This window comes from Pseudophryne corroboree, chromosome 4 (assembly GCF_028390025.1).
Source record: "Pseudophryne corroboree isolate aPseCor3 chromosome 4, aPseCor3.hap2, whole genome shotgun sequence".
Taxonomy (NCBI): domain Eukaryota; kingdom Metazoa; phylum Chordata; class Amphibia; order Anura; family Myobatrachidae; genus Pseudophryne; species Pseudophryne corroboree.
In genome coordinates, this window is record NC_086447.1 from 543,267,937 (window position 1) to 543,288,989 (window position 21,053).

General features: G+C 45.7%; 1 protein-coding gene across 11 annotated transcripts in view; it reads left to right on the forward strand.

The window, feature by feature from the left end:
- Positions 1–20,021, forward strand: part of PTPRK (protein tyrosine phosphatase receptor type K) — a 689,055-nt gene extending 669,034 nt beyond the window's left edge. For all 11 annotated transcript variants that reach the window (XM_063917350.1, XM_063917338.1, XM_063917340.1 and 8 more), the window contains one exon: positions 18,882–20,021. In XM_063917350.1, the coding sequence (XP_063773420.1) occupies positions 18,882–18,935 (54 nt within the window). In that variant the 3' untranslated portion in view covers positions 18,936–20,021. The remainder of the gene's footprint in view (positions 1–18,881) is intronic.
- Positions 20,022–21,053: the final 1,032 nt, after the last annotated feature.

Genomic DNA, 21,053 nt, shown 5'->3' on the forward strand with positions numbered 1-21,053 from the left:
CCAAAGCCTCATTTGTTAATGCCATAGTCTGATTTTAGAAAGAAGAACTTAGAAAAGTGATACCGATTTTTTTTCTAATATACTGAACCCTATTGAGAATCCCACTGCACGAGAATACCCTTCTATAAAATACTTCCTATAGGCTGCATTTTGTGATCCTGATATCCTTCCTCATTAGAGTGAGTCGCCTCTTTTGTTCTTAAAACCTGTCAAGTTATGTTGAGGGCAGCATGGAGTTCACTGGACATGTACATTTCATATGTTGATTAGTAGAGCTGTTATGCAAGCATTACTTGATGGTATATGTCGTTTTCTACTTAGGTATTGCATGAAAACGTATGTCACTGCAGACTGTTCTGCAGCCACCGACATCATTTTCATAATATGCACATTCAGAATACTCTGATGGTAATTGAAGCATTTACTAAGGATATTATTACATCTACAATAGTATAGGTTACACAGACACTGTTCTGCGGGTTGTGTACGGGATGCAGGCGGTCAGAATATTCTGCTTGCCTAAAATCCCGACAGGTGCACCAATAAACTAAACTACAGATGTGTCCACTTACATGAAATCCCCCCCCCCCCCCCCACCTCCCCCAACAGTCTAACCCTGCCCCATCTGCAGCCTAACCCTCCCCACACAGTCTTACCCTAACCCTCCCTGGCATACTTACGTTCAGAGAATCGGCTGTCAGGATTCCAGCGTTACCATTCTGGCAGGTGCCGGTATTCTGTCGCTGGTCTTCTGACCGTCAGGCTGCTCACTACATCCCCGTTCTTCATATACTGAATTTCTTACTGATAATTAAGGCAAGGATTCTTAGCTTCTATCCTATTCTAATCCTTTCCCATTACACTCAAAATTTCAATTTCCCTTTATGCTTTATATACCAGTGAATAACATACTTAATTTCTATAGGACCTAAAATGACCTAATCGGGTTGCTAGTGCCTAAAATGACCTATATTATTTGTTAGATCCTAAAAAGACCTAATTCTGTTACTTAAGTTAAAACTATATACTGTAAATTTACTGAGGAAGTGTGTGGAATAAGTAGTTTTCATGTGTAATTCATATATTCAGATGTGTCTTGTTATAGCCTTGCTGCATAGTGTACGCAGAACGACTGCCTGCTCCTGAGATTCGTGGGTGCGAGCGTATGCATTCACCTGCGATCCTTTCGCTTCTATGGGAAAGCCATGGCTGTGAATGGATGCATAGCGCATTGCAGGAGCTAACGCTAAGGAAGTAGCAGGACACATCTGTAATAAAGACATGATGGGCTGTATTCAATTCTTTCGGCCAGCTTCCACACCCGTTCTGTTTCTGCTGATGGGCGTTGTGTCATCATTTCAGCTCGCTACACCTGGCATAGCGAGGGTGCCCAACCCTTTACGCAGCTAAACCTGATTACTGTGGGCGTGATATGCGCAATAACGGGGATTACTTTAGAAAGAAGATTAGACGTGATATCTCATTTTAATACCACCCAATGTTTCAAACATAATATGTTGCATGGTTTTATTTGATTTTGATACATGTAAATACCCAAACTAAAATGTTTTAAAACCTATAAAATCCTAAAACATGAATTTAAAAAACCTAATTTTAGTGTTTTCGATTTTAAAAATATGGAGCTTACTGATAACCTTTCATGGTGGAATTAACCTTTACTATTTGCCATATGTACTTCTATATAATGTACAATCACTGTAGTGTGGGGGTTGAACATTTAAGCAAGCTTTGAACTGTATATAGTTTTATTTATTGAATTTTTCATAAAATGCTAAAGGTTCTGTAGGTTAGGAAGTACACTAATGAACCATTGTTTTAATCAACCTTGTTACCAACTGCTGTTCATAAATTGTGATTACATATGACATGTGTAGAATAACCAGTGCTTGCATATGCATTTGGGGAGTGAAGAGATTCAGCAGGGGAACACAACTGCCCAATTTAGCAATTTCCTTTGGAGTTTATAGTATTAAAGTGGAAATGTTTCTAATTGCTGCGGGTAATTAAAATACAATAATCTCATTAAAATACAAAAAAAAAAAAATAGTTGAGGACATTTTAGTAACCTTTTTGGCCTGAGCCACTGTTACAGTATACCTTTTCTCGGGAGTCATCTGGGATGTCCTGCTCTCATTAGACACATTGGGGCAGATGTATTAAGCCTGGAGAAGTGATAAAGCAGTGATAAGTGCAAGGTGATAACTCACTAGCCAATCGGCTCCAATATGTAAATTAACAGTTAGGAGCTGATTGGCTGGTGCGTTATCACCATCCGCTTATCACTGCTTTATCACTTCTCCAGGCTTAATACATCTGCCCCACTGTCCTGTGTATCTGGCTGCATCACATAAAAAAAAAATCTAACTGCATCACATACTGTAAATAAAAAATTGGTTTAATTTAAAAATCCACTTTTTTACAAACCTTATGCTAACGTGCATTACACTAAAGCCCTGTGCACTATAGTGCGGCATTCCATCTGTGTTTCATAATACTCGTCAATTCATGATAATTTATGTGGCCAGCCCCTGGGATCCATCCTTTGCATACATCACTTCTGCAGAAGAACTAAGGGAACCAAGCACATTATGGAAATCCTGCAAAGCAAACGTTCATCAAATGAACCAAGCAGTTAATGAGAAATAATGTTTGTTTGGATAATTGCTTTCTATTTTATTTATTTTTTTATTTTTTTTGATGCTTTTATTAAAAGGAAAAAGGAAGAAAAAAAAAAAACTTTTGGTTTGTAGTAATCCCCTACCTACATAGGAACCACTTAATTGCATTCTGCACACATAGTAGTTTTCGTTGCACTTTCACAAGATTCATTGTGAAATTAGCAATATGTAAATTAGTTATATGGAAACTAGTTATCATACATTAGCTATAATTGCTACTAGACATTTGAGGAGCTTGAGATTTATTCACTGGCATTGCTCAAAAATGCAAATATGCAGGAACCCATAGCCCACTAATCAACAATTAGCTATTATCCATTTAGTACAAATTAGACAAGGATAGAAGTCTCCTGATTGGTTGCTCTGGTTACGCCACATCTACATACTTAAGCTATATTTATATATAGCCCTTCTTACCTTAAACCTAATGTACTTTTCCTAAATTTGAAAGTCAGTCTACAACTTCTGCATGGGGAACAGATTTATTTTTTTATTCATTATTTCAGGATTTGTAATTGATAACATACGAAACAACATAAATAATATTACAGGTATAATAATATATACAACAGTAGCTGTTACACCATCTCAGTATCTGTTGCTCTCAACATCTTCATTCCCTGAGTCATTCTCTCTCACACACTGTGTATTTGTTCTGTGTATCTAAGAGCCCAAAATAACTTTGCTAGAGTTAAAACACTGTGCCTGCTGAGGATCGGGTATTAACTCATCTTTATGATTCTGTTTTGCTGTGAAGTCAAAGCTAATGTGATTTACTGATACTGTTGCACTACACAAAAAGTATGGTTCTATATCTCTGACATGCACCTCAACACATTTTTCTAAAGAATGTCCTCCGATATAGAGACTTGGATGTATTAATTTGTGCCGACACCTGGGGCACACTAATCTGATGGAAACTGCACCAAGCACTTCATTCATTTTAGTTTTACTTGTCCTTGATACAACATCAATGATTAACCAACATGACACATGAGTTTGCTATTGTGAGTTAGTGTTCACGCTAGGGTGGACTGTGGTCAGGGCACCAGCGGGGAAGGGGGGAACTTCTGTGCGAAAAGGGGGCGCAGGGAGGGGGCTTGATCTCATGACACAACCCCTGTTAGCCACTCTTGGGAGCGTGCCCGGCACTTACAAACATGCTGCGCTGCCCCATGCTCTCCCCTCATTGTGAATAGATGCCGTGCTCATACACACAGCATCTATCCACCAGTGGTGAGTGCTACACCACAACTTGGCCCGCCCGTGCGACACTGTGGCCATTGGGTGGGGACAGAAGAGGGCAGACTGTTTTAGCATGGCGCTGTCACAAGGAAAAGACAGATTTTGCCATTTTAAAATCGGACAGGGCACGGCGCCCTGTTGAAACTGCTTACCGTGAACACTATGAATACATATACAGCAATTATATGCTCATCACATACCATAAGAAGCCATAACTTACAAAGGCAATGTATCTAGGTGGTTCACGCCTTACGGGTCAATATGTGTCTAATGTGCGTAAGACACCCCAGATGGTCCCTGAGAAAGGTATACTATAAAAGCAGATTAAGCCAAAAATGTTACTAAAATGCCCATTGGGGTAAATGAATCCCACATTCTATTTACTTTTCTCTAACGTCCTAAGTGGATGCTGGGGACTCCGTAAGGACCATGGGGAATAGCGGCTCCGCAGGAGACTGGGCACATCTAAAGAAAGCTTTAGGACTATCTGGTGTGCACTGGCTCCTCCCCCTATGACCCTCCTCCAAGCCTCAGTTAGATCTCTGTGCCCGAACGAGAAGGGTGCACACTAGGGGCTCTCCTGAGCTTCTTAGTGAAAGTTTTAGATTAGGTTTTTTATTTTCAGTGAGACCTGCTGGCAACAGGCTCACTGCATCGAGGGACTAAGGGGAGAAGAAGCGAACTCACCTGCGTGCAGAGTGGATTGGGCTTCTTAGGCTACTGAACATTTGCTCCAGAGGGACGATCACAGGCCCAGCTTGGATGGGTCCCAGAGCCGCGCCGCCGGCCCCCTTACAGAGCCAGAAGGCAGAAGAGGTCCGGAAAATCGGCGGCAGAAGACGTCCTGTCTTCAACAAGGTAGCGCACAGCACTGCAGCTGTGCACCATTGCTCTCAGCACACTTCACACTTCGGTCACTGAGGGTGCAGGGCGCTGGGGGGGGGGCGCCCTGAGACGCAATAAAAACACCTTGGATGGCAAAAAAATGCATCACATATAGCTCCTGGGCTATATGGATGCATTTAACCCCTGCCAGAATCCATAAAAAAGCAGGAGAAAAGTCCGCGAAAAAGGGGCGGAGCCTATCTCCTCAGCACACTGGCGCCATTTTCCCTCACAGCTCCGTTGGAGGGAAGCTCCCTGTCTCTCCCCTGCAGTCACTACACTACAGAAAGGGTTAAAAAAAGAGAGGGGGGCACTAATTAGGCGCAGTATTAACTATACAGCAGCTATAAGGGGAAAAACACTTATATAAGGTTATCCCTATATATATATAGCGCTCTGGTGTGTGCTGGCAAACTCTCCCTCTGTCTCCCCAAAGGGCTAGTGGGGTCCTGTCCTCTATCAGAGCATTCCCTGTGTGTGTGCTGTATGTCGGTACTTTTGTGTCGACATGTATGAGGAGAAAAATGATGTGGAGACGGAGCAGATTGCCTGTAATAGTGATGTCACCCCCTAGGGGGTCGACACCTGAGTGGATGAACTGTTGGAAGGAATTACGTGACAGTGTCAGCTCTGTATAAAAGACAGTGGTTGACATGAGACAGCCGGCTACTCAGCTTGTGCCTGTCCAGACGTCTCATAGGCCGTCAGGGGCTCTAAAGCGCCCGTTACCTCAGATGGCAGATATAGACGCCGACACAGATACTGACTCCAGTGTCGACGGTGAAGAGACGAATGTGACTTCCAGTAGGGCCACACGTTACATGATTGAGGCAATGAAAAATGTTTTACACATTTCTGATAATACGAGTACCACCAAAAAAGGGGTATTATGTTCGGTGAGGAAAAACTACCTGTAGTTTTCCTGAATCTGAGAAATTAAATGAGGTGTGTGATGATGCGTGGGTTTCCCCCGATAACAACTGATAATTTCTAAAATGTTATTGGCATTATATCCTTTCCCGCCAGAGGTTAGGGTGCGTTGGGAAACACCCCCTAGGGTGGATAAAGCGCTCACACGCTTGTAAGGGCTCTACCTTCGCCTGAGATGGCCGCCCTTAAGGATCCTGCTGATAGAAAGCAGGAGGGTATCCTAAAAGGTATTTACACACATACTGGTGTTATACTGCGACCAGCAATCGCCTCAGCCTGGATGTGCAGTGCTGGGTTGGCGTGGTCGGATTCCCTGACTGAAAATATTGATACCCTAGATAGGGACAGTATATTTTTGCCTATAGAGCATTTAAAAGATGCATTTCTATATATGCGTGATGCACAGCGGAATATTTGCCGACTGGCATCAAGTCTAAGCGCGTTGTCCATTTCTACCAGTAGAGGGTTATGGACACGTCAGTGGTCAGGTGATGCGTATTCCAAACGGCATTTGAAAGTATTGCTTTATTAAGGGGAGGAGTTATTTGGGGTCGGTCTTTCAGACCTGGTGGCCACGGCAACAGCTGGGAATTCCACGTTTGTACCCCAGGTCGCCTCTCAACATGAGAAGACGCCGTATTATCAGGCGCAGTCTTTTCGTGGACAAGGTTCCTCATTTCTGCCCCGTGACAGAGGGAGAGGAAAAAGGCTGCAGAAATCAGCCAGTTCCCAGGAACAGAAACCCTCTCCCGCCTCTGCCAAGCCCTCAGTATACGCTGGGGCTTTACAAGCAGAATCAGGCACGGTGGGGGGGCCCGTCTCAATGAATTTCAGCGCGCAGTGGGCTCACTCGCAAGTAGCCCCCTGGATCCTTCAGGTGATATCTCAGGGGTACAAATTAGAATTCGAGACGTCTCCCCCTCGCCGTTTCCTAAAGTCGGCTTTACCGATGTCTCCTTCTGACAGGGAGACAGTTTTGGAAGCCATTCACAAGCTGTATTCCCAGCAGGTGATAATCAAGATACCCCTCCTGCAACAGGGAACGGGGTATTATTCCACACTGTTGTGGTACCGAAGCCGGACGGCTCGGTGAGACCGATTCTAAATCTAAAATCTTTGAACACTTACATACAGAGGTTCAAATTCAAGATTGAGTCACTCAGAGCAGTGATTGCGAACCTGGAAGAAGGGGACTACATGATGTCTCGGGACATCAAGGATGCTTCCCTTCATGTCAAAATTTACCCTTCTCACCAAGGGTACCTCAGGTTTATGGTACAGAACTGTCACTATCAGTTCAGACGCTGCCGTATGGATGGTCCACGGCACCCCGGGTCTTTACCAAGGTAATGGCCGAAATGATGATATTCCTTCGAAGGAAGTGAATTTTAGTTATCCCTTACTTGGACAATTCCCTGATAAGGGTAAGATCCAGGGAACAGTTGGAGGTCGGTGTAGCACTATCTCAGGTAGTGTTGCGGCAGCACGATTGGATTCTCAATATTCCAAAATCGCACCTGGTTCCGACGACGTGTCTTCTGTTCCTAGGGATGATCCTGGACACAGTCCAGAAAAAGGTGTTTCTCCCGGAGGAGAAAGCCAGGGAGTTATCCGAGCTAGTCAGGAACCTCCTAAAACCGAGCCAAGTCTCAGTGCATCAATGCACAAGGGTTCTGAATAAAATGGTGGCTTCCTACGAAGCAATCCCATTCGACAGATTCCACGCATCAGTGGGACCTGCTGGACAAATGGTCCGGGTCGCATCTTCAGATGCATCAGCGGATAACCCTGTCACCAAGGACAAGGGTGTCCCTCCTGTGGTGGTTGCAGAGTGCTCATCTTCTAGAGGGCCGCAGATTAGGAATTCAGGACTGGGTCCTGGTGACCACGGATGCCAGCCTGCGAGGCTGGGGAGCAGTCACACAGGGAAGGAATATCCAGGGCTTATGGTCAAGCCTGGAGACATCACTTCACATAAATATCCTGAAGCTAAGGGACATTTACAATGCTCTAAGCTTAGCAAGACCTCTGCTTCAAGGTCAGCCGGTGTTGATCCAGTCGGACAACATCACGGCAGTCACCCACGTAAACAGACAGGGTGGCACAAGAAGCAGGAGGGCAATGGCAGAAGCTGCAAGGATTCTTCGCTGGGCGGAAAATCATGTGATAGCACTGTCAGCAGTATTCATTCCGGGAGTGGACAACTGGGAAGCAGACTTCCTCAGCACGACCTCCACCCGGGAGAGTGGGGACTTCACCCAGAAGTCTCCCACATGATTAAAAACTCGACAGGTATTGCGCCAGGTCCAGGGACCCTCAGGCAATAAGCTGTAGACGCTCTGGTAACACCGTGGGATTACCAGTCAGGGTATGTGTTCCCTCCTCTGCCTCTCATACCCAAGGTACTGAGATTGATAAGATGGAGAGGAGTAAGCTCTATATTCGTGGTTCCGGATTGGCCAAGAAGAACTTGGTAACCGGAACTTCAAGAGATGCTCACGGAAGATCCGTGGCCTCTACCTCTAAGAAGGGACCTGCTCCAGCAAGGACCCTGTCTGTTCCAAGACTTACCGCGGCTGCGTTTGACGGCATGGCGGTTGAACGCCGGATCCTGAAGGAAAAAAGGCATTCCGGATGAAGTCATCCCTATCCTGATCAAAGCCAGGAAGGATGTAACCGCAAAAACATTATCACCGCAATTGGCGAAAATATGTTGCGTGGTGCGAGGCCAGTAAGGCCCGACGGAGGAAATTCAACTGGGTCGATTCCTACATTTCCTGCAAACAGGAGTGTCTATGGGCCTGAAATTGGGGTCCATTAAGGTTCAAATTTCGGCCCTGTCAATTTTCTTCCAAAAAAGAACTAGCTTCAGTCCCTGAAGTTCAGACGTTTGTAAAAGGGGTACTGCATATACAGCCTCCTTTTGTGCCTCCAGTGGCACTTTGGGATCTCAATGTAGTTTTGGGTTCCAAAAGTCACATTGGTTTGAACCACTTAAATCTGTGGAGTTAAAATATCTCACATGAAAAGTGGTCATGCTTTTTGCCCTGGCCTGGGCCAGGCGCGTGTCAGAATGGGCGGCTTTATCCTGAAAAAGCCCTTATCTGATTTTCCATTCGGACAGGGCGGAATTGAGGACTCGTCCTCAGTTTCTCCCCAAGGTGGTTTCAGCGTTTCACCTGAACCAACCTATTGGTGGTGCCTGCGGCTACTAGGGACTTGGAGGCCTCCAAGTTGCTAGACGTTGTCAGTGCCCTGAAAATATATGTTTCCAGGACGGTTGGAGTCAGGAAATCTGACTCGCTGTTTATCCTGTATGCACCCAACAAGCTGGGTGCTCCTGCTTCTAAGCAGACTATTGCTCGTTGGATTTGTAGTACAATTCAGCTTGCACATTCTGTGGCAGGCCTGCCACAGCCAAAAATCTGTAAATGCCCACTCCACAAGGAAGGTGGGCTCATCTTGGGCGGCTGCCCGAGGGGTCTCGGCTTTACAACTTTGCCGAGCAGCTACTTGGTCAGGAGCAAATACGTTTGTAAAATTCTACAAAATTGATATCCTGGCTGAGGAGGACCTGGAGTTCTCTCATTTGGTGCTGCAGAGTCATCCGCACTCTCCCGCCCGTTTGGGAGCTTTGGTATAATCCCCATGGTCCTTACGGAGTCCCCAGCATCCACTTAGGACGTTAGAGAAAATAAGAATTTACTTACCGATAATTCTATTTCTCATAGTCCGTAGTGGATGCTGGGCGCCCATCCCAAGTGCGGATTGTCTGCAATACTTGTACATAGTTATTGTTACAAAAATCGGGTTATTATTGTTGTGAGCCATCTTTCAGAGGCTCCTCTGTTATCATGCTGTTAACTGGGTTCAGATCACAGGTTATACGGTGTGATTGGTGTGGCTGGTATGAGTCTTACCCGGGATTCAAAATCCTTCCTTATTGTGTACGCTCGTCCGGGCACAGTATCCTAACTGAGGCTTGGAGGAGGGTCATAGGGGGAGGAGCCAGTGCACACCAGATAGTCCTAAAGCTTTCTTTAGATGTGCCCAGTCTCCTGCGGAGCCGCTATTCCCCATGGTCCTTACGGAGTCCCCAGCATCCACTACGGACTATGAGAAATAGAATTATCGGTAAGTAAATTCTTATTTTTTTTACTTTTTTTTTTTTGTATTTTAATTATATTACGTCTCAGTTTCCATTTAGCAGTAAATGCAAACTTCTTTCCAGTTTAATACCACAGGCTCCAAATCCAATTGGCAAATATAGGCATTGTTTCAACTAGAGATGGACGCCAGACCATTTTGCATGTTTTGGTTTTAATTTGTTGTCCAGTTTTGCTTAAACGCTGTGACTGGTTTTGCATTTTTATTTTTTTTATTATTTTTTTTTAGAAACAAAAAAAATGCTGAAATCACATAATTTGGGACTTTTTTTGTACCGACAGTATTAATCTCAAAAATATTAATTTCCAGTAACACCTCACAGCTCACAATATTGTTTTCATCCAGTTTAGGCCAAAGTCTACAGAGTGCTCGCTTACTAAGTGACGGAGCTGCGGCACAAGCACACGGCAATTTATATCATGCTGCACAAACACGCAGCAATTTATGAAACATTGCCACACATCAGTGGCAGAAACTATAAGTGGTGCAAGATGGAATTGTCCTCGGGCCCTCCCAACCACCGTTGTATTAAAACGTACATGCATACTTTAACAAACCAAGCACTTCAGCGGCAGGGTCTGCCACTTTTGTGGCTGAGGTGCTTGGTTTGTTTGGGCCCCGCAAAACAAGCTACTAATGGGCTTAAGGCAGCTAAGCTAACAGCTCTGCAGTGGCAAGATGTCCTCATCCCTACCATCCTCACCCTCATAAGTGTGTACATCATCCCCACACAATATGAGTTTATCCCCGCTGGAATTTACCATTACAGAAGTCTCTGTACTTTGATATCATTTCTGGTAAAGGTCTACCTCATGGAATTTGTAGTTCATTTTGATGAACATCATCTTTTTTCACATTTTGAGTAAGTTAACTCCTACACCGATCGCTGATATGGTTTCTGGCTGTGCTGAAAACTCATTCTAAGTACACACTGGAGGGTGGACAACTTAAGTAATGCAAAGCCAGTTTGTACAAGGACCTCCAAATTGCCTTTTTTTCCTTCTAGTAGTCAAAAGGACTCTGTGGCATGCCTGTTTGTATGCTGCCATTAAAATAACTCTCCACCATTCTTTGGATGGAGCTATGGTAGAGGTTTCACTAATTTTAGGCAATTCTTTTAGACCCGACCAGATGTCAAAACGTAGTGTTGTCTCTTCTGCATCACCACTGGGTCTTTTGAGAAACGTTTTTCTCTGACGTCCTAGTGGATGCTGGGAACTCCGTAAGGAACATGGGGAATAGACAGGCTCCGCAGGAGACTGGGCACTCTAAAAGAAAGATTAGGTACTATCTGGTGTGCACTGGCTCCTCCCTCTATGCCCCTCCTCCAGACCTCAGTTAGAATCTGTGCCCGGCCAGAGCTGGGTGCTCCTAGTGGGCTCTCCTGAGCTTGCTAGAAAGAAAGTATTTGTTAGGTTTTTTATTTTCAATGAGATCTGCTGGCAACGGACTCACTGCTTCGTGGGACTGAGGGGAGAGAAGCAAACCTACCTGCTTGCAGCTAGCTGGTGCTTCTTAGGCTACTGGACACCATTAGCTCCAGAGGGTTCGAACACAGGGCCCGACCTCGATCGTCCGTTCCCTGAGCCCCGCCGCCGTCCCGCTTGCAGAGCCAGAAGACAGAAGAAGGAGATAAAATTGGCGGCAGAAGACTCCGGTCTTCATTAAGGTAGCGCACAGCACTGCAGCTGTGCGCCATTGCTCCCACTGCACACCACACACTCCGGTCACTGTAGGTTGCAGGGCGCTGGTGGGGGGGGGCGCCCTGGGCAGCAATAAGATTACCTTTTGGCACATTATGCACATAATACAGTCTGGAAAACTGTATATGTGCAAAAAACCCCGCCATTAAGATATACAAAACGCGGGAGAAGCCCGCCGCTGAAGGGGCGGGGCCTTCTTCCTCAGCACACCAGCGCCATTTTCTCTTCACAGCTCCGCTGGAAGGACGCTCCCCAGGCTCTCCCCTGCAGTATCCAGTACAAGTAGGGTAAAAAAGAGAGGGGGGGCACATAAATTTAGGTGCAAATAAGATATAAGCAGCTATTGGGAAAAATCACTCAGTATAGTGAAAATCCCTGTGTTATATAGCGCTGTGGTGTGTGCTGGCATACTCTCTCTCTGTCTCCCCAAAGGACTTTGTGGGGTCCTGTCCTCAGTCAGAGCATTCCCTGTGGGTGTGCGGTGTGTCGGTATGGCTGTGTCGACATGTTTGATGAGGAGGGTTACGTGGAGGCGGAGCAAGGGCAGATAAGTGTGGTGTCGCCCCCGACGGGGCCGACACCGGATTGGATGGATATGTGGAAGATCTTAACAGACAGTGTTAACTCCTTACATAAAAGGTTCGATGACGCAGCAGCCTTGGGACAGCCGGGATCTCAGCCCACGCCTGCACAGGCGTCTCAGAGGCCATCAGGGGCTCATGAACGCCCGCTAGCTCAGATGGCAGACACAGATGTCGACACGGAGTTTGACTCCAGTGTAGATGAGGATGAGACAAATGCACAATCTACAAAAGCCATCCGATGCATGATTACTGCAATGAAAAATGTATTGCACATTTCTGATATTAACCCGGTTACCACCAAGAAGGGTATTATGTTTGGGGAGAAAAAGCAGCCAGTGACTTTTCCCCCATCTGATGAATTAAATGAATTGTGTGAGGAAGCGTGGAGTTCCCCCGATAAGAAACTAGTGATTTCTAAGAGGTTACTGATGGCGTACCCTTTCCCGCCAACGGACAGGTTACGTTGGGAAACATCCCCTAGGGTGGACAAGGCGCTCACGCGCTTATCAAAAAAGGGGGCACTGCCGTCTCAGGATACGGCCGCCTTAAAGGAGCCTGCGGATAGAAAGCAGGAAGCTATCCTGAAGTCTGTGTATACACACTCAGGTACTATACTGAGACCTGCTATTGCTTCAGCATGGATGTGTAGTGCTGCAGCCGCATGGTCTGATTCCATGTCAGACAACATTGATTCCCTCGACAGGGATACTATTTTGCTAACCATAGAACATATAAAAGATGTCGTCTTATATATGCGGGATGCACAGAGGGACATTTGCCTGCTGGTATCTAGAATTAATGCAATGTCCATTTCTGCCAGGAGAGTATTATGGACTCGGCAGTGGACAGGTGATGCTGATTCTAAAAGACACATGGAGGTTTTGTCTTATAAGGGTGAGGAATTGTTTGGGGACGGTCTCTCGGACCTCGTATCCACGGCAGCAGCCGGGAAGTCAACTTTTTTACCTCAGGTTCCCTCACAGCCTAAGAAAGCACCGTATTATCATGTACAGTCCTTTCGGCCTCAGAAAGGCAAGCGGATCAGAGGCGCATCCTTTCTGCCCAGAGGCAGGGGTAGAGGAAAGAAGCTGCACCAGGCAGCCAGTTCCCAGGAACAAAAATCCTCCCCCGCTTCCTCTAAGTCCACCGCATGACGCTGGGGCTCCACAGGCGGAGCCGGGTGCGGTGGGGGCGCATCTCCGAAACTTCAGCAACCAGTGGGTTCGCTCACAAGTGGATCTCTGGGCGGTACAAATTGTATCTCAGGGATACAAGCTTGAGTTCGAGGCGACTCCCCCTCGCCGTTACCTCAAATCAGCCTTGCCAGCTGCTCCCAGGGAAAGGGAGGTGGTACTGGCGGCAATTCACAAGCTGTACCTCCAGCAGGTGATAATCAAGGTTCCCCTCCTTCAACAGGGACGGGGTTACTATTCCACAATGTTTGTGGTACCGAAACCAGACGGTTCGGTGAGACCCATTCTGAATTTAAAATCCTTGAACACTTATATAAGGAAGTTCAAGTTCAAAATGGAATCGCTCAGGGCGGTTATTGCAAGCCTGGAAGAGGGGGATTTTATGGTGTCGCTGGACATCAAGGATGCTTACTTGCATGTCCCCGTTTACCCACCTCACCAGGAGTACCTCAGGTTTGTGGTACAGGATTGTCATTACCAATTCCAGATGTTGCCGTTCGGTCTATCCACGGCACCGAGAGTATTTACCAAGGTAATGGCCGAAATGATGATACTCCTTCGGAAAAAGGGAGTTATAATTATCCCGTACTTGGACGATCTCCTTATAAAGGCGAGGTCCAGAGAGCAGTTGTTAGTCAGCGTAGCACTCTCTCAGGAAGTGTTGCTACAGCACGGCTGGATTCTGAATATCCCAAAGTCGCAGCTGATTCCTGCGACGCGTCTGCTCTTCCTGGGCATGATTCTGGACACAGAACAGAAGAAGGTGTTTCTCCCGGTGGAGAAGGCCCAGGAATTGTCATCTCTGGTCAGGGACCTCCTGAAACCAAAACAGGTGTCGGTGCATCACTGCACGCGAGTCCTGGGAAAGATGGTGGCTTCTTACGAAGCAATTCCCTTCGGCAGGTTCCATGCAAGGATATTTCAGTGGGATCTGTTAGACAAATGGTCCGGATCGCATCTTCAGATGCATCGGTTGATCACCCTGTCCCCCAGGGCCAGGGTGTCTCTGCTGTGGTGGCTGCAGAGTGCTCATCTTCTCGAGGGCTGCAGATTCGGCATACAGGACTGGATCCTGGTGACCACGGACGCAAGCCTCCGAGGATGGGGGGCAGTCACTCAGGGAAGGAACTTCCAAGGACAGTGGTCAAGTCAGGAGACTTCCCTACATATAAATATACTGGAACTAAGGGCCATTTACAACGCCCTGAGTCAAGCAGAGCCCCTGCTTCAAAACCAACCAGTGCTGATTCAATCAGACAACATCACGGCGGTCGCCCATGTAAACTGCCAGGGCGGCACAAGAAGCAGGATGGCGATGGCAGAAGCCACAAGGATTCTCCGATGGGTGGAAAATCACGTGCTAGCACTGTCAGCAGTGTTCATTCCGGGAGTGGACAACTGGGAAGCAGACTTCCTCAGCAGGCACGACCTCCACCCGGGAGAGTGGGGACTTCATCCAGAAGTCTTCACGCAGATTGTGAACCGTTGGGAACGGCCACAGGTGGACATGATGGCGTCCCGCCTCAACAAAAAGCTAAAAAAATATTGCGCCAGGTCAAGGGACCCTCAGGCGATAGCTGTGGACGCACTAGTGACACCGTGGGTGTACCAGTCGGTTTATGTGTTCCCTCCTCTTCCTCTCATACCCAAGGTACTGAGGATAGTAAGAAAGAGAGGAGTAAGAACTATACTCATCGTTCCGGATTGGCCAAGAAGAACTTGGTACCCAGAACTACAAGAAATGATCTCAGAGGACCCATGGCTTCTGCCTCTCAGACAGGACCTGTTACAGCAGGGGCCGTGTCTGTTCCAAGACTTACCGCGGCTGCGTTTGACGGCATGGCGGTTGAACGCCGGATCCTAATGGAAAAGGGCATTCCGGATGAAGTGATTCCTACGCTGATAAAGGCTAGGAAAGTCGTGACAGCACAACATTATCACCGTATATGGCGAAAATATGTTGCTTGGTGTGAGGCCAGGATGGCCCCTACAGAGGAATTCCAGCTGGGTCGATTCCTGCACTTCCTACAGTCAGGAGTGACTATGGGCCTAAAATTAGGTTCCATAAAGGTCCAGATTTCGGCCCTATCTATTTTCTTTCAAAAAGAACTGGCTTCACTGCCTGAAGTTCAGACGTTTGTTAAGGGAGTGCTGCATATTCAGCCCCCTTTTGTGCCTCCAGTGGCACCTTGGGATCTTAACGCTGTGTTGGATTTCCTGAAATCCCACTGGTTTGAGCCACTTAAGACCGTAGAGCTAAAATATCTCACGTGGAAAGTGGTCATGCTTTTGGCCTTGGCTTCGGCTAGGCGTGTGTCAGAATTGGCGGCTTTGTCATGTAAAAGCCCTTATCTGATCTTCCATATGGACAGGGCAAAATTGAGGACTCGTCCCCAATTTCTCCCTAAGGTGGTATCAGCGTTTCATTTGAACCAACCTATTGTGGTGCCTGCGGCTACTCGGGACTTGGAGGACTCCAAGTTACTGGATGTAGTCAGGGCTTTGAAAATCTATGTAGCCAGGACGGCTAGAGTCAGGAAAACTGACTCGCTGTTTATCCTGCATGCACCCAACAAGCTGGGTGCTCCTGCTTCAAAGCAAACTATTGCGCGCTGGATCTGTAACACAATTCAGCAAGCTCATTCTGCGGCAGGATTGCCGCATCCAAAATCTGTAAAAGCCCATTCCACAAGGAAGGTGGGCTCTTCTTGGGCGGCTGCCCGAGGGGTCTCGGCTTTACAGCTTTGCCGAGCTGCTACTTGGTCGGGTTCAAACACATTTGCTAAGTTCTACAAGTTTGATACCCTGGCTGAGGAGGACCTTGCCTTTGCTCATTCGGTGCTGCAGAGTCATCCGCACTCTCCCGCCCGTTTGGGAGCTTTGGTATAATCCCCATGGTCCTTACGGAGTTCCCAGCATCCACTAGGACGTCTGAGAAAATAAGAATTTACTCACCGGTAATTCTATTTCTCGTAGTCCGTAGTGGATGCTGGCCGACCGTCCCAAGTGCGGACTCTCTGCAATACATGTATATAGTTATTGCTTAACTAAAAGGGTTATTGTTATGAGCCATCTGTTACTGAGGCTCAGTTGTTGTTCATACTGTTAACTGGGTAAGGTTATCACAAGTTGTACGGTGTGATTGGTGTGGCTGGTATGAGTCTTACCCTGGATTCCAAATCCTTTCCTTGTTGTGTCAGCTCTTCCGGGCACAGTTTCCTTAACTGAGGTCTGGAGGAGGGGCATAGAGGGAGGAGCCAGTGCACACCAGATAGTACATAATCTTTCTTTTAGAGTGCCCAGTCTCCTGCGGAGCCCGTCTATTCCCCATGGTCCTTACGGAGTTCCCAGCATCCACTACGGACTACGAGAAATAGAATTACCGGTGAGTAAATTCTTATTTTTCTTGGCAGCAGCAGCAGTTGCTGAAGAAACTGAAGGAGGACATGTCATAGTGCCATGTGTCACTTGAGCTGCCAACTTGCTTACCAGGAGCTCTTTGCATCGATTAAGACCTCAGTGACAAACGCAGGATTTCTAGAGGGGGGTTTCCAAATGCAATCAACAATATCCTTTCTGTGGAACATTGGCGACAGTGCAGGAGTCTGGGGGAGCGGTAGAATAACCTAGTAACAACCCTGGAGATTAATGTACACTTTGGTCTTTTTATACACTGGATACTGTATGGAACACAATATTAATACCTAACACTATCGATGGTCTTTGACTATAGATGTTAAAGGCTTTGTCACACATTTAAATAATATAAATAAGTGGTCAAGAAAAGGTTAAACATGCTAGAATAAATAAATACACAAACATAATAGAACCAGTACTGCACTGTCCAAGCACACCTACTTCCACATCATGGTATGACTCCTGTCTCTTCTTCCTAGCAGCTATCTGGTCCAGTACACTGTATGAGGTCTCAGATCCACACACATGGCAAATATGGTAGAAGATGCTGCTACCACTGGCCATGTGCAGCAGCTCTGCTCTGTCCCTTAAACTGCACGATGTGGCGGCAGCTCCAGTAATCGGATTAAATCATTACTATTTTTGTCATAATTTGATCCACTTGTTAACAGTAGGTGGGGTTTCCTGGCAACCAGAACCGCCTCCCCCCGCGTTTGCCTATGGACCTGGCTCAATTGGAAAGCCACGTATGACTTAAACCTAGGATCAAGAACTGTCACCAAAATGTAGTGTTCTGATTTCAAGATATTGATAACCCTTATATCCTAGCGAAGCGAATAATGGACTTAATCTACAAGTCTGACATACTTAGCAGTATCTCTTTGTTTCATCTACTTCAATTTCTCAAGCTGATTTTCCAGAAGTTTTTAATTAGGAAAATCACCTGACTCGAGCTAGCAGTATTTAGCAGTAAGGAGAGTGGCTGCTGCTGTTGAAAGGAAAGTGGGGGTGGGGTGCAGCAATGGACTCCGGCTCCTGTTTGGCCCCTCCAATTAGCATGACCCAGGTATTTAGTACCCAGCCCCTCCCCCTCTCAGCAGCCATGCATGGTACTGATAATTCTGTGGGTACAGTATCTTTTTTCTTGTATATTATATTACGGACTTGGTATGACCCTGAACTGTAACCATCTCTCATTGCTAGTCCAACCCACAGTTACCTATGTATTGCTCCCAAGACGGCTGCATTATGTGGTATTTTCATAACTTGGAAGAACAATCTGTGTAACTGATGATTCTCTGGATACTTTGCCTTTCAAACATTATTATCCTCTCTAGTATTGTTACTACTTTACTAAAGACATTAAAACACCATTTTTAGACTATGGAAAATCCGTCAATCATTTTGTTTTTTTCCCCCATATAAAATGTTACTCATTTTAGGCTTCTTTTATAGAATTACCCCTTTAGTATATGAACAGATTTCTCAGTGATTGTATTATCACACAGTAACCATAACTTTCTTTATTGGACCTGTCTTTTTGCATCCCTCAGTGCTATTGCTCGTCTGCTCCTTTCTCTAATAGGCCCTACACACTAGCCGATCCGCCGCCGAGCTGCCCGACGGCGGATACGGCCGACGGGCGACCCGGCGGCGGGGGGGGCAGTGAGGGGGGGAGTGAAGTTTCTTCACTCCCCCCGTCACCCGGCTGCATTGAAGTGCAGGCAAATATGGACGAGATCGTCCATATTGGCCTGCATGTACAGCCGACGGGGGACCAGCGATGAACGAGTGCGGGACCGCGCATCGTTCATCGCTAGAGTCTCCACACTGCATGATATGAACGTTATCTCGTTCATTAATGAACGAGATCGTTTATATCGTGCAGTCATGTCGGCCAGTGTGTAGGGCCCATAACACTACTACAGAAACAAGCAAGGATACGCTGTGCATTGGATGCTTGGCTCGCCATGACTCCCTAATATTAGAGTGTTATTGTCTATATAGTAGAGTCCATTATTTGTATTAACAACCGTTTTTCCCCCTCTTTCATTACAGGAACAGTACCGCTTCTGCTACGATGTGTCATTAGAATACCTTGAGTCTTCATAGTTGGATGTGCCGGTCAACTCTAAAAGCTCAGAAAAATAGCACTCCAACTGTGGAGAAAGGGATTTTTACATGGGACCTTTTACGTTTTAAACAAGGCAAACAAAGAAAAAAATAAACCTAAAGAAAAAAAATATTTTTCTTATGACTTTCTGTAGCTTCATAAAAAAGGATATGAGCTGTTTCCATGACTGTATACAGTATTGATGGATCTAGTGCCACATGATCATGCATTGTGCTGGGGGCCAGAACTGGACAGTGTCTCCTCGTCACAAGGATTTATATGTATTTGTATATGCAGCCGTCTCGCAAACAACGCTGAAGCCAATATGTTGCATGTGTCTATACTTTTTTTTTTTATATATAAATAAAATTTGTTTAAAAATGCTTATAAATGCTGTGCAGATTTGACTGTAAATTAATTATCTATACATTTCAGGCTTCACCAATCTGTATTTGGCTTTCTGTTGTTTTGTACATCTGATGGCTGGAGCGTACCATATATATATTGTTTCAAAAGAATCCCAAACATAAGCCAAAGAGTCAATTGTAAATATGTCAATATGGAGAAGCACACTCTGTATTTATTGCTTATTTACATTCCTTTCTTTTGACGGCTGAAGAAACAATCATTTTTCCTGAGGAAAGCTTTTTGCTGAAAATGATGGTTTATTTTTGTATGTAAGTGTAAGGAAAAGGCATCTGTTTTCTGCATTAACTGAAGAGCGATGTTTTAAAGATATTTTGTTGTACATCATGCTGGTGAATATACGTTATGTGAATCTGTTTGGTTCTGGACCACCTCTAATAGCAGGACCAAAGTGCTGTACAGTTTTCCACAAACACCCTAGTAATCATGGCTCAATTTATTCATACACGTTGTGGGAAATCCATGCTTAGAAACTTCTAGATCTGAGTCCTGGGCCACACTGTTGGGAAAGCAGATCAAGAGGTTGCAGCATTGCGATCCAGGGCATGAGAACATTTGATTAGCACATTGTAACAAAATGTGTATCTTGTTGTTTACAGACTTTTAAGCTTTGGATTCTATCAGCAAAGCAAATTGAAATAAATGAATACTGTATTTCAGGAGTGTGGCTTGTCCTGTGATTGCCAGAACTTTCTTTGTTTTGTTACTGAATTTATTCTCATACATGCCAGCCATCTTCACGTCTTCCTTAGTTTACAATTTTTGATGTTGCTTTACCAGTTGTATTCTTTTTCTGTATCCCCATAGGACTTTGCTTTGCCTTGCTACATTTTACAGCTACAGTACATAAATAATCATCTATGTGACTGACTGCAATGTCATGTCATTGTTGTATCTGGGAAAGTTTACTAAGGTAAAACAAACACTAGATTGTGAAGGCAGAGTCCGCCGTAGACCAAGACCAGTGCAAAACGATAGAAATGGCCCCCAAGTCAACCAGCCACCATAGACATATACTTGTGTTATGTCTGTGTATGTTTAATGTACTGTCAGCACATATATTGCCAGGAGTGACATTGGTATTTTAGACAGCAGTGTTCTGTAATATCAGCCCTTGGTATCTCTTCAAATAAAAAATTAACATTATTATTTGTTAAACACTGACATGGTACCCAGCAGTGGCATATTTATAGTGGGTGCAGTTTACACAGGCCCCCAGGGTTCAGAGGAGCCCACACTGCACACCCTGCACTTATTTTTTTCTATACTTACCCTCCGGAGTTCTGCGTCGGCAGCAGCTGCACTGCAGGAATCACCAGGAAAATGGTGCAGTGGCCTTTTTCCTGGCATTTCGCACATGCACAGTAAGAACATCTCTGGGAAAATGTCCACAGCGCCATTTTCCTGAAGACCTGTGCATGCGTACTAGACTCTGGGACTACGCTAGGGTCCCCTAGTGCCCAGAGTTTACAGCACTGCTGGCAAGAGAGGAGGGGGCCCAGATGGATCCTGCACAAGGGCCTCTTCCTCTCTTGATATAACCCTGGCACCCAGTGCTGTACAATGAAGGGATCTTTATATAGACAATATACAATGAAAATTAAACAAAGCGTACAAGATTCTGCACCAAATTACCTTATAATCTAAGAGGTGTGGGACACACTTGATACATAAGTGGACTGACAATTGTA